Here is a 12354-nt window from a genome sequence, read left to right as displayed (position 1 = left end):
CTTGGCATGAGTAGCAGGAAGTTGATATTAGGCACGCTCATTATCCAAAAGTGTCAAGTTGGCTGGATGTCCTTTGGTTGGTGGACCATTCTTGATACACATAGGAAACTGTTGAGCGTGAAAAACCCAGCAGCGTTCCAGTTCTTTCTTTTTGTTACTTTTACCTTACTTTTTTGTGGTATCCAATTGGTAGTTACAGTCTTGTCTCATCGCTGTAACTCCCGTATGGACTCGGAGAGGTGAAGGTCGAGAGGCGTGCGTCCTCCGAAACACAACCCAACCAAGCCGCACTGCTTCTTGACACAATGCCCGCTTAACCCGGAAGCCAGCCGCACCATTGTGTCGGAGGAAACGCCGTACACCTGGCGACCATGTCAGCGTGCACTACGCCCGGGCCCGCCACAGGAGTCGCTAGTGAGCGATGGGACAAGGAACATCCCTGCTGGCCAAACTCTCCCCTAACCCAGACGACACTGGGCCAAATGTGCGCCGCCCCATGGGTCTCCCGGTCGTGGCCGGCTGCTACAGAACCTGGACTCGAACCCAGAATCTCTAGTGGCACAGCTAGCACTGTGATGCAGTGCCTTAGACCACTGCGCCACTCGGGAGGCCCAGAATTGCAGTTCTTGACAGAAACCGGTGCACCTGGCACCTATTACCCCGGTCAAAGACACTTCAATGTTTTGTCCCATTCATCCTCTGAATAGCACACAGACACAATTGTAAATGTGAACTTGTTCTCAACTTGCCTACCTGGTTAAATAAAGGTGAAATAAAAAAATTTAAAAAATGTTTGAATTGTCTCAAGTCTTCCTACTGACCCTGGGCCTTCCCCCCTCCTCCCATCTCCTCCCCTCCCTCCTATGACCCTGGGCCTTCCCCCCTCTTCCCCTCCCTCCTATGACCCTGGGCCCTCCTCCCCTCCCTCCTATGACCCTGGGCCCTCCCCCTCCTACCCTCCCTCCTATGACCAAGGGCCCTCCCCTCCTATCCTCCTCCTTCTGACCAAGGCCCCCCTCCTCCCCTCCTCCTTCTGACTAAGGGCCCTCCCCCTCCTCCCCTACCCCTCTCCCTCCTATGACCCTGGGCCCTCCCCCTCCTCCCCTCCTCCTTCTGACCAAGGGCCCTCCCTCCTCCAATGACCCTGAGTCCTCCCCCTCCTCCCCTCCTCCTTCTGACTAAGGGCCCTCCCTCCTCCTATGACCCTGAGTCCTCCCCCTTCTCCAGTAGGCCCGCCCTTTGACCTGCTCTCATGCGTGCCCCCAGGTCTGTCCATGCACACGATGGCAGGAATGGGACCCCTGGTCTCGGGACGGATGACCCTGCACGGCATGGCTCCCACCGCCGTTCACTCTGTTCTCCTTGTCTCCAACCTCAACCCCGATGTGAGTGACCCCCTGTGACCCTGTCAATATCCCCTCTATCCTCATTGTTTTCGTCCCTAATGGCTCCCTATTCCCTATATAGTGTACTACTTTTGACCAAAGCACAATGGGTTTTGTGTCTAAAGTAGTGCACTACATAGGGTATAGGGGGCCATTAGGGACTTAACGTGTTGAATAGAATTCTGCTGGGTCTTATTGGATTCTTTGGCTGCCTGACTGCCTGGCTGTCTGGTTGGGTGGCTGGCTGGCTGGCTGCCTGGCTAGCTGGGTGGCTGGGTGGCTGGCTGCCTGGGTTGCTATCTGGGTGGCTGGCTGCCTGGGTGGCTGGCTGGCTTGCTGGGTGGCTGGCTGGCTGGCTGGCTGGCTAGCTGGCTGTGTGGCTGGCTGGCTACGTCTGATGATGCCATCAATATGAGACAAGGAAAGGAAATTAAACAGGCTTGGTTGGCTACTGAGCCAATTTAATTAGAGAGCAATGTATATCACATCACACCAGTCTTAACTTAACCAGCTGACTGACTTCCTCATTCTTCTTCCTCTTTCTCCCTGCAGAGCATATCACCACACGAACTGTTCATCCTATTTGGTAAGGAGGCTTGGATTTATTATTGGCTGAAATATATTTATTAGATTTCATAAAGACAAGCATTGAAATGGGACAAATGTAGTAATGGCTTTGGTTGTTAGGCACTGCATAGCCTGCGTGTGTGGCTACCGTGGTTACCGTGACTAACAGTAACCACGGTAATCTGTGATTGGCTGATAAGGATATTTCCTGTCTAACCACTCATCTGGAATCCTCTCTGTTCTGTCAGTCAACACACATATATACACACACACACACACACACACACACACACACACACACACACACCTCTATCTCCCTCTAACACACGGGACTAAACAATGCAGAGAAGTAATGTACTGTATGTGCCTCACACCTCTCTGCCCCCCTTCTCTATCCCCCTCCTCCCCTCTCTCTCCTCCCTCCCCCTTTCTCTCTGCCCTCCTCCCCCTTTCTCTCTGCTTCCTTTCTATCTCTACCTCCTCTCTATCTCTCTCTCATCCCCCATTTCTCCCCCCTTTTCTCTCTCTCTGCCCCCTTCTATCTCTCCTTCCTCCCTTCTCTCTCTGCCCCCATTCTCTCTCCCTCCTCGCTGTCTCTCTCTGCCCCCTTCTCTCTCTATCCCCCTCTCTCTCTCTCTCTCTCTCTCTCTCTGACCCCCTTCTATCTCTCCCTCCCCCTTCTCTCTCTCTCTCTGAACCCCTTCTATCTCTCCCTCCCCCGCCCCCTTCTCTCTCCCTCCCCCTTCTCTCTCTCTCTGACCCCCTTCTATCTCTCCTTCCTCCCCGCTCTTTCTGCCCCCTTCTATATCTCTCCTCCTCCCCCTCTCTGCCCCCCTTCTCTCTCCCTCCCCCTCCTCTTCCCCCTTCTATCTCTCCCCCTCCCCCTCCTCTTCCCCCTTCTATCTCTCCCCCTCCCCCCCTCTCTCCCTCCCCTCCTCTCTCTCTCTGCCCTTCTATCTCTCCCTCTGCTCTCCTATCTCTCCCTCCCCCTCCTCCCCCTCTCTCTCTGCCCTCCTATCTCTCCCTCCCCCATCCTCCCCCTCTGCTCTCCTTCTATCTCTCCCTCCCCCTCCTCCCCCTCTCTCTCTGCCCTCCTATCTCTCCCTCCCCCTCCTCTCCTCCTATCTCTCCCTCCCCCCTCCTCCCCCTCTGCTCTCCTTCTATCTCTCCCTCCCCTCCTTCTCGCTCTCTCTAGGGGTGTATGGTGATGTGCATCGGGTCAAGATTCTGTTCAACAAGAAAGAGAATGCCTTAATCCAGATGGCCGACGCTACTCAGGCACAGCTTGGTGAGAGGACAGATGCTACTGTTATAATACTGAGGACAGAACCTACTGTTATAATACTGAGAGGACAGATCCTACTGTTATACTACTGAGGACAGATCCTACTGTTATAATACTGAGGACAGATCCTACTGTTATACTACTGAGGACAGATCCTACTGTTATAATACTGAGGACAGATCCTACTGTTATAATACTGAGGACAGAACCTACTGTTATAATACTGAGAGGACAGATCCTACTGTTATACTACTGAGGACAGATCCTACTGTTATAATACTGAGGACAGATCCTACTGTTTTAATACGCTACTCAGACACAGCTTGGTGAGAGGACAGATCCTACTGTTATAATACTGAGAGGACAGATCCTACTGTTATAATACTGAGGACAGATCCTACTGTTTTAATACGCTACTCAGACACAGCTTGGTGAGAGGACAGATCCTACTGTTATAATACTGAGAGGACAGATCCTACTGTTATAATACTGAGAGGACAGATCCTACTGTTATAATACTGAGAGGACAGATCCTACTGTTATAATACTGAGGACAGATCCTACTGTTTTAATACGCTACTCAGACACAGCTTGGTGAGAGGACAGATCCTACTGTTATAATACTGAGAGGACAGAACCTACTGTTATAATACTGAGGACAGATCCTACTGTTATAATACTGAGGACAGATCCTACTGTTATACTGAGAGGACAGATCCTACTGTTATAATACTGAGAGGACAGAACCTACTGTTATAATACTGAGGACAGATCCTACTGTTATAATACTGAGAGGACAGAACCTACTGTTATAATACTGAGGACAGATCCTACTGTTATAATACTGAGGACAGATCCTACTGTTATAATACTGAGGACAGATCCTACTGTTATACTACTGAGGACAGATCCTACTGTTATACTACTCAGGCACAGCTTGGTGAGAGGACAGATCCTACTGTTATACTACTGAGGACAGATCCTACTGTTATAATACTGAGGACAGATCCCACTGTTATAATACTGAGGACAGATCCTACTGTTATAATACTGAGGACAGATCCTACTGTTATAATACTGAGGACAGATCCTACTGTTATAATACTGAGGACAGATCCTACTGTTATAATACTGAGGACAGATCCTACTGTTATAATACTGAGGACAGATCCTACTGTTATAATACTGAGGACAGATCCTACTGTTATAATACTGAGAGGACAGATCCCACTGTTATAATACTGAGAGGACAGATCCTACTGTTATAATACTGAGGACAGATCCCACTGTTATAATACTGAGGACAGATCCTACTGTTATAATACTGAGGACAGATCCTACTGTTATAATACTGAGGACAGATCCTACTGTTATAATACTGAGGACAGATCCTACTGTTATAATACTGAGGACAGATCCTACTGTTATAATACTGAGGACAGATCCTACTGTTATAATACTGAGGACAGATCCTACTGTTATAATACTGAGGACAGATCCTACTGTTATAATACTGAGGACCGATCCTACTGTTATAATACTGAGGACAGATCCTACTGTTATAATACTGAGGACAGATCCTACTGTTATAATACTGAGAGGACAGATCCCACTGTTATAATACTGAGAGGACAGATCCTACTGTTATAATACTGAGGACAGATCCCACTGTTATAATACTGAGGACAGATCCTACTGTTATACTACTGAGGACAGATCCTACTGTTATACTACTGAGAGGACAGATCCTACTGTTATACTACTGAGGACAGATCCTACTGTTTTAATACGCTACTCAGGCACAGCTTGGTGAGAGGACAGATCCTACTGTTATACTACGGAGAGGACAGATCCTACTGTTATAATACTGAGAGGACAGATCCTACTGTTATAATACTGAGAGGACAGATCCTACTGTTATAATACTGAGAGGACAGATCCTACTGTTATACTACTGAGGACAGATCCCACTGTTATAACACTGAGGACAGATCCTACTGTTATAATACTGAGGACAGATCCTACTGTTATAATACTGAGGACAGATCCTACTGTTATACTACTCAGGCACAGCTTGGTGAGAGGACAGATCCTACTGTTATAATACTGAGAGGACAGATCCTACTGTTATAATACTGAGGACAGATCCCACTGTTATAATACTGAGGACAGATCCTACTGTTATAATACTGAGGACAGATCCTACTGTTATACTACTGAGAGGACAGATCCTACTGTTATAATACTGAGGACAGATCCTACTGTTATAATACAGAGAGAACAGATCCCACTGTTATACTGAGAGAACAGAACAGATCCCACTGTTATACTGAGAGAACAGAACAGATCCCACTGTTATACTGAGAGAACAGAACAGATCCCACTGTTATACTGAGACAACAGAACAGATCCCACTGTTATACTGAGACAACAGAACAGATCCCACTGTTACACTGAGACAGACAACAGAACAGATCCCACTGTTATACTGAGAGAACAGAACAGATCCCACTGTTACACTGAGACAACAGAACAGATCCCACTGTTACACTGAGACAACAGAACAGATCCCACTGTTACACTGAGACAACAGAACAGATCCCACTGTTACACTGAGACAACAGAACAGATCCCACTGTTACACTGAGACAACAGAACAGATCCCACTGTTACACTGAGACAGACAACAGAACAGATCCCACTGTTACACTGAGACAGACAACAGAACAGATCCCACTGTTATACTGAGAGAACAGAACAGATCCCACTGTTACACTGAGACAACAGATCCCACTGTTATACTGAGACAACAGAACAGATCCCACTGTTACACTGAGACAACAGAACAGATCCCACTGTTACACTGAGACAACAGAACAGATCCCACTGTTACACTGAGACAACAGAACAGATCCCACTGTTACACTGAGACAACAGAACAGATCCCACTGTTACACTGAGACAACAGAACAGATCCCACTGTTATACTGAGACAACAGATCCCACTGTTATACTGAGACAACAGATCCCACTGTTACACTGAGACAACAGATCCCACTGTTACACTGAGACAACAGATCCCACTGTTATACTGAGACAACAGAACAGGTAAACATACAAACAAATGTGAAAATATGATATCATAACATATAATGATAATTTATTATATCTCTATAAAATGTTCAGAATAAGGAATTAGACACCATTTTCTTTTGGTAAATCACTAAGGGCTGGTTTACCAGACACACATTTAAAGTGTGGACTAAAGTGTGGACTAAAGTGTGGACTAAAAATAGAATCTCCATTGAAAGGGCTTTTTAGTCGAGGCTTAATCTGTCCAGGAAACCAGTCGTAAACGGAAACCGTCTGTACACTTCTCTGACCTGGCCCCTTCTCCTCTCCCTGGTTATGTCATCTACTGCAAATGGCCAGCAGACATGCATAGCTAGCTGTGTCCGGCTGTACTGTGTCTGACTGTCTCGTCTCCTCCAGCAATGTCCCACCTGAACGGCCAGCGGCTGCACGGCAAGGTGATCAGAGTGACCATCTCTAAGCACCAGACGGTCCAGCTGCCCAGGGAGGGACAGGAAGACCAGGGCCTCACTAAAGACTTCAGCGGCTCCCCGCTACACCGCTTCAAGAAGCCTGGATCCAAGAACTTTCAGAACATCTTCCCTCCCTCTGCCACTCTCCATCTATCCAACATCCCGTGAGATTCACTTTACCTCCCTCTGCCACCCTCCATCTATCCAACATCCCGTGAGATTCACTTTACCTCCCTCTGCCACCCTCCATCTATCCAACATCCCGTGAGATTCACTTTACCTCCCTCTGCCACCCTCCATCTATCCAACATCCCGTGAGATTTACTATACCTCCCTCCTCTCTCCTCCCCCTCTCCAACTATACCTCCCTCCTCTCCCTCTCCAACTATACCTCCCTCCTCTCTCCTCCCCCTCTCCAACTATACCTCCCTCCTCTCCCTCCCCAACTATACCTCCCTCCTCAACTATACCTCCCTCCTCAACTATACCTCCCTCCTCTCCAACTATACCTCCCTCCTCTCCCTCTCCAACTATACCTCCCTCCTCTCCCTCTCCAACTATACCTCCCTCCTCTCTCCTCTCCCTCTCCAACTATACCTCCCTCCTCTCCCTCTCCAACTATACCTCCCTCCTCTCCCTCTCCAACTATACCTCCCTCCTCCTCCCCCTCTCCAACTATACCTCCCTCCTCCCCTCTCCAACTATACCTCCCTCCTCCCCCTCTCCAACTATACCTCCCTCCTCCCCCTCTCCAACTATACCTCCCTCCTCTCCCTCTCCAACTATACCTCCCTCCTCTCCCTCTCCAACTATACCTCCCTCCTCTCCCTCTCCAACTATACCTCCCTCCTCTCCCTCTCCAACTATACCTCCCTCCTCTCCCTCTCCAACTATACCTCCCTCCTCCCCCTCTCCAACTATACCTCCCTCTTCCCACTCTCCAACTATACCTCCCTCTTCCCACTCTCCAACTATATCTCCCTCTATACCTAGCTCCATGCTGAATGGACATCTGAACGCCTAGGTAGGCCAATAGACTAGCTCCATGCTGAATGGACATCTGAACGCCTAGGTAGGCCAATAGACTAGCTCCATGCTGAATGGACATCTGAACGCCTAGGTAGGCCTATAGACTAGCTCCATGCTGAATGGACATCTGAACGCCTAGGTAGGCCTATAGACTAGCTCCATGCTGAATGGACATCTGAAAGCCTAGGTAGGCCTATAGACTAGCTCCATGCTGAATGGACATCATCAGCATTAAAAGAAGGTAATATAAGGAGAAATAGATGACTTTCCATGCAAAATAATATTGTAACAAGATGACTTTAGTTAAATGTAAGGAATCCCAACACTGGTCACAGGAGAACTGTAGCCAGGTTTTATTAGGATAAGGGTTGGTAGATTAGGAACCGTTTGTTTTCAAAAGCATTATTTCCATGAAGTTGCTGCAGGGGGTGCTGAGATGTTGGCCGGGGTAGCCAGGTGGAAAGCATGGCCAGCCGTGGAGAAATGGTGGGGGCTTTGGCGGGTTGCTGCAGGGGGTGCCGGGCAGTTGACCGGGGTAGCCAGGTGGAAAGCATGGCCAGCCGTGGAGAAATGGTGGGGGCTTTGGCGGGTTGCTGCAGGGGGTGCCGGGCAGTTGACCGGGGTAGCCAGGTGGAACGCATGGCCAGCCGTAGAGAAATGCTTATTGAAACTATCGATTATCGTGGATTTATCAGTGGTGACAGTGTTACCTAGCCTCAGTGCAGTGGACAGCTGGGAGGAGGTGCTCTTATTCTCCATAGACTGTACAGTGTCCCAGAACTTTTTGGGAGTTAGTGCTACAGGATGCAAATTTCTGTTTGAAAAAGCTAGCCTTTGTGCTTTCCTAACTACCTGTGTATATTGGTTCCTGACTTCCCTGAAAAGTTGCATATCGCTGGGGACTATTCGATGCTAATGCAGTCCACCACAAGATGTTTTTGTGCTGGTCGAGGGCAGTCAGGTCTGGAGTGAACCAAGGGCTAGATCTGTTCTTAGTTCTACATTTCTTGAATGGAGCATGCTTATTTAAGACGGTGAGGAAATCACTTTAAAAAAAAAAAACTACTGACAGAATGAGGTCAATATCCTTCCAGGATACCCGGGCCAGGTCAATTAGAAAGGCCTGCTCGCTGAAGTGTTTTAGGGAGCGTTTGACAGTGATGAGGGGTGGTCCTATTGGGCAAGTTACCGCAGGGTGGTCTATTTCAGTGGAGATAATAAACATGATGTTAACACTATACGTTCCTTCCCTTGTGACCCGTCCGTCTCCGTCCAACAGCCCGTCTGTAACAGAGGACGTCCTTAAGGACCTTTTCTCTGGACCTGGATACACAGTCAAGGCCTTCAAGTTCTTCCAGTGAGTTCTCTTTCAGACACCTACAGTACTTCTACTTCTTCAATACATCTGCAATGCACAGCATACGTGTTCTAACGAGTGTTTACATCTATCTAGTCCAGGGCTCTCCAACCCTGTTCCTGGAGAGATACCATCCTGTAGGTTTACATCTATCTAGTCCAGGGCTCTCCAACCCTGTTCCTGGAGAGATACCATCCTGTAGGTTTACATCTATCTAGTCCAGGGCTCTCCAACCCTGTTCCTGGAGAGATACCATCCTGTAGGTTTACATCTATCTAGTCCAGGGCTCTCCAACCCTGTTCCTGGAGAGATACTATCTTGTAGGTTTACATCTATCTAGTCCAGGGCTCTCCAACCCTGTTCCTGGAGAGATACCCTCCTGTAGGTTTACATCTATCTAGTCCAGGGCTCTCCAACCCTGTTCCTGGAGAGATACCATCCTGTATGTTTACATCTATCTAGTCCAGGGCTCTCCAACCCTGTTCCTGGAGAGATACCCTCCTGTAGGATTACATCTATCTAGTCCAGGGCTCTCCAACCCTGTTCCTGGAGAGATACCATCCTGTATGTTTACATCTATCTAGTCCAGGGCTCTCCAACCCTGTTCCTGGAGAGATACCATCATGTATGTTTACATCTATCTAGTCCAGGGCTCTCCAACCCTGTTCCTGGAGAGATACTATCTTGTAGGTTTACATCTATCTATTCCAGGGCTCTCCAACCCTGTTCCTGGAGAGATACCCTCCTGTAGGTTTACATCTATCTAGTCCAGGACTCTCCAACCCTGTTCCTGGAGAGATACCCTCCTGTAGGTTTACATCTATCTAGTCCAGGACTCTCCAACCCTGTTCCTGGAGAGATACCCTCCTGTAGGTTTACATCTATCTAGTCCAGGGCTCTCCAACCCTGTTCCTGGAGAGATACCCTCCTGTAGGTTTACATCTATCTAGTCCAGGACTCTCCAACCCTGTTCCTGGAGAGATACCATCCTGTAGGTTTACATCTATCTAGTCCAGGACTCTCCAACCCTGTTCCTGGAGAGATACCCTCCTGTAGGTTTACATCTATCTAGTCCAGGACTCTCCAACCCTGTTCCTGGAGAGATACCCTCCTGTAGGTTTACATCTATCTAGTCCAGGACTCTCCAACCCTGTTCCTGGAGAGATACCCTCCTGTAGGTTTACATCTATCTAGTCCAGGACTCTCCAACCCTGTTCCTGGAGAGATACCCTCCTGTAGGTTTACATCTATCTAGACCAGGACTCTCCAACCCTGTTCCTGGAGAGATACCCTCCTGTAGGTTTACATCTATCTAGTCCAGGGCTCTCCAACCCTGTTCCTGGAGAGATACCATCATGTATGTTTACATCTATCTAGTCCAGGGCTCTCCAACCCTGTTCCTGGAGAGATACTATCTTGTAGGTTTACATCTATCTATTCCAGGGCTCTCCAACCCTGTTCCTGGAGAGATACCCTCCTGTAGGTTTACATCTATCTAGTCCAGGACTCTCCAACCCTGTTCATGGAGAGATACCCTCCTGTAGGTTTACATCTATCTAGTCCAGGACTCTCCAACCCTGTTCCTGGAGAGATACCCTCCTGTAGGTTTACATCTATCTAGTCCAGGGCTCTCCAACCCTGTTCCTGGAGAGATACCCTCCTGTAGGTTTACATCTATCTAGTCCAGGACTCTCCAACCCTGTTCCTGGAGAGATACCATCCTGTAGGTTTACATCTATCTAGTCCAGGACTCTCCAACCCTGTTCCTGGAGAGATACCCTCCTGTAGGTTTACATCTATCTAGTCCAGGACTCTCCAACCCTGTTCCTGGAGAGATACCCTCCTGTAGGTTTACATCTATCTAGTCCAGGACTCTCCAACCCTGTTCCTGGAGAGATACCCTCCTGTAGGTTTACATCTATCTAGTCCAGGACTCTCCAACCCTGTTCCTGGAGAGATACCCTCCTGTAGGTTTACATCTATCTAGACCAGGACTCTCCAACCCTGTTCCTGGAGAGATACCATCCTGTAGGTTTACATCTATCTAGTCCAGGGCTCTCCAACCCTGTTCCTGGAGAGATACCCTCCTGTAGGATTACATCTATCTAGTCCAGGGCTCTCCAACCCTGTTCCTGGAGAGATACCATCCTGTATGTTTACATCTATCTAGTCCAGGGCTCTCCAACCCTGTTCCTGGAGAGATACCATCATGTATGTTTACATCTATCTAGTCCAGGGCTCTCCAACCCTGTTCCTGGAGAGATACTATCTTGTAGGTTTACATCTATCTATTCCAGGGCTCTCCAACCCTGTTCCTGGAGAGATACCCTCCTGTAGGTTTACATCTATCTAGTCCAGGACTCTCCAACCCTGTTCCTGGAGAGATACCCTCCTGTAGGTTTACATCTATCTAGTCCAGGACTCTCCAACCCTGTTCCTGGAGAGATACCCTCCTGTAGGTTTACATCTATCTAGTCCAGGGCTCTCCAACCCTGTTCCTGGAGAGATACCCTCCTGTAGGTTTACATCTATCTAGTCCAGGACTCTCCAACCCTGTTCCTGGAGAGATACCATCCTGTAGGTTTACATCTATCTAGTCCAGGACTCTCCAACCCTGTTCCTGGAGAGATACCCTCCTGTAGGTTTACATCTATCTAGTCCAGGACTCTCCAACCCTGTTCCTGGAGAGATACCCTCCTGTAGGTTTACATCTATCTAGTCCAGGACTCTCCAACCCTGTTCCTGGAGAGATACCCTCCTGTAGGTTTACATCTATCTAGTCCAGGACTCTCCAACCCTGTTCCTGGAGAGATACCCTCCTGTAGGTTTACATCTATCTAGACCAGGACTCTCCAACCCTGTTCCTGGAGAGATACCCTCCTGTAGGTTTACATCTATCTAGTCCAGGGCTCTCCAACCCTGTTCCTGGAGAGATACCCTCCTGTAGGTTTACATCTATCTAGTCCAGGACTCTCCAACCCTGTTCCTGGAGAGATACCCTCCTGTAGGTTTACATCTATCTAGTCCAGGACTCTCCAACCCTGTTCCTGGAGAGATACCCTCCTGTAGGTTTACATCTATCTAGTCCAGGACTCTCCAACCCTGTTCCTGGAGAGATACCCTCCTGTAGGTTTACATCTATCTAGACCAGGACTCTCCAACCCTGTTCCTGGAGAGATACCCTCC

General features: G+C 48.4%; 1 protein-coding gene across 7 annotated transcripts in view; it reads left to right on the top strand.

Annotated features, from left to right (window-relative positions):
* LOC112236778 (polypyrimidine tract-binding protein 3) overlaps positions 1–12354 on the top strand; it is a 116117-nt gene that overhangs the window by 92766 nt on the left and 10997 nt on the right. For all 7 annotated transcript variants that reach the window (XM_042302775.1, XM_042302781.1, XM_042302780.1 and 4 more), the window contains 5 exons: positions 1267–1385; positions 1938–1971; positions 3148–3240; positions 6730–6946; positions 9091–9168. In XM_042302775.1, the coding sequence (XP_042158709.1) occupies positions 1267–1385; positions 1938–1971; positions 3148–3240; positions 6730–6946; positions 9091–9168 (541 nt within the window). The remainder of the gene's footprint in view (positions 1–1266; positions 1386–1937; positions 1972–3147; positions 3241–6729; positions 6947–9090; positions 9169–12354) is intronic.

The sequence above is a fragment of the Oncorhynchus tshawytscha genome, linkage group LG20, assembly GCF_018296145.1.
Source record: "Oncorhynchus tshawytscha isolate Ot180627B linkage group LG20, Otsh_v2.0, whole genome shotgun sequence".
NCBI classification, from domain to species: Eukaryota; Metazoa; Chordata; class Actinopteri; order Salmoniformes; family Salmonidae; genus Oncorhynchus; species Oncorhynchus tshawytscha.
The sequence above is the reverse complement of the archived record's forward strand: the minus strand, read 5'-3'. Positions and strand labels throughout refer to the sequence as shown.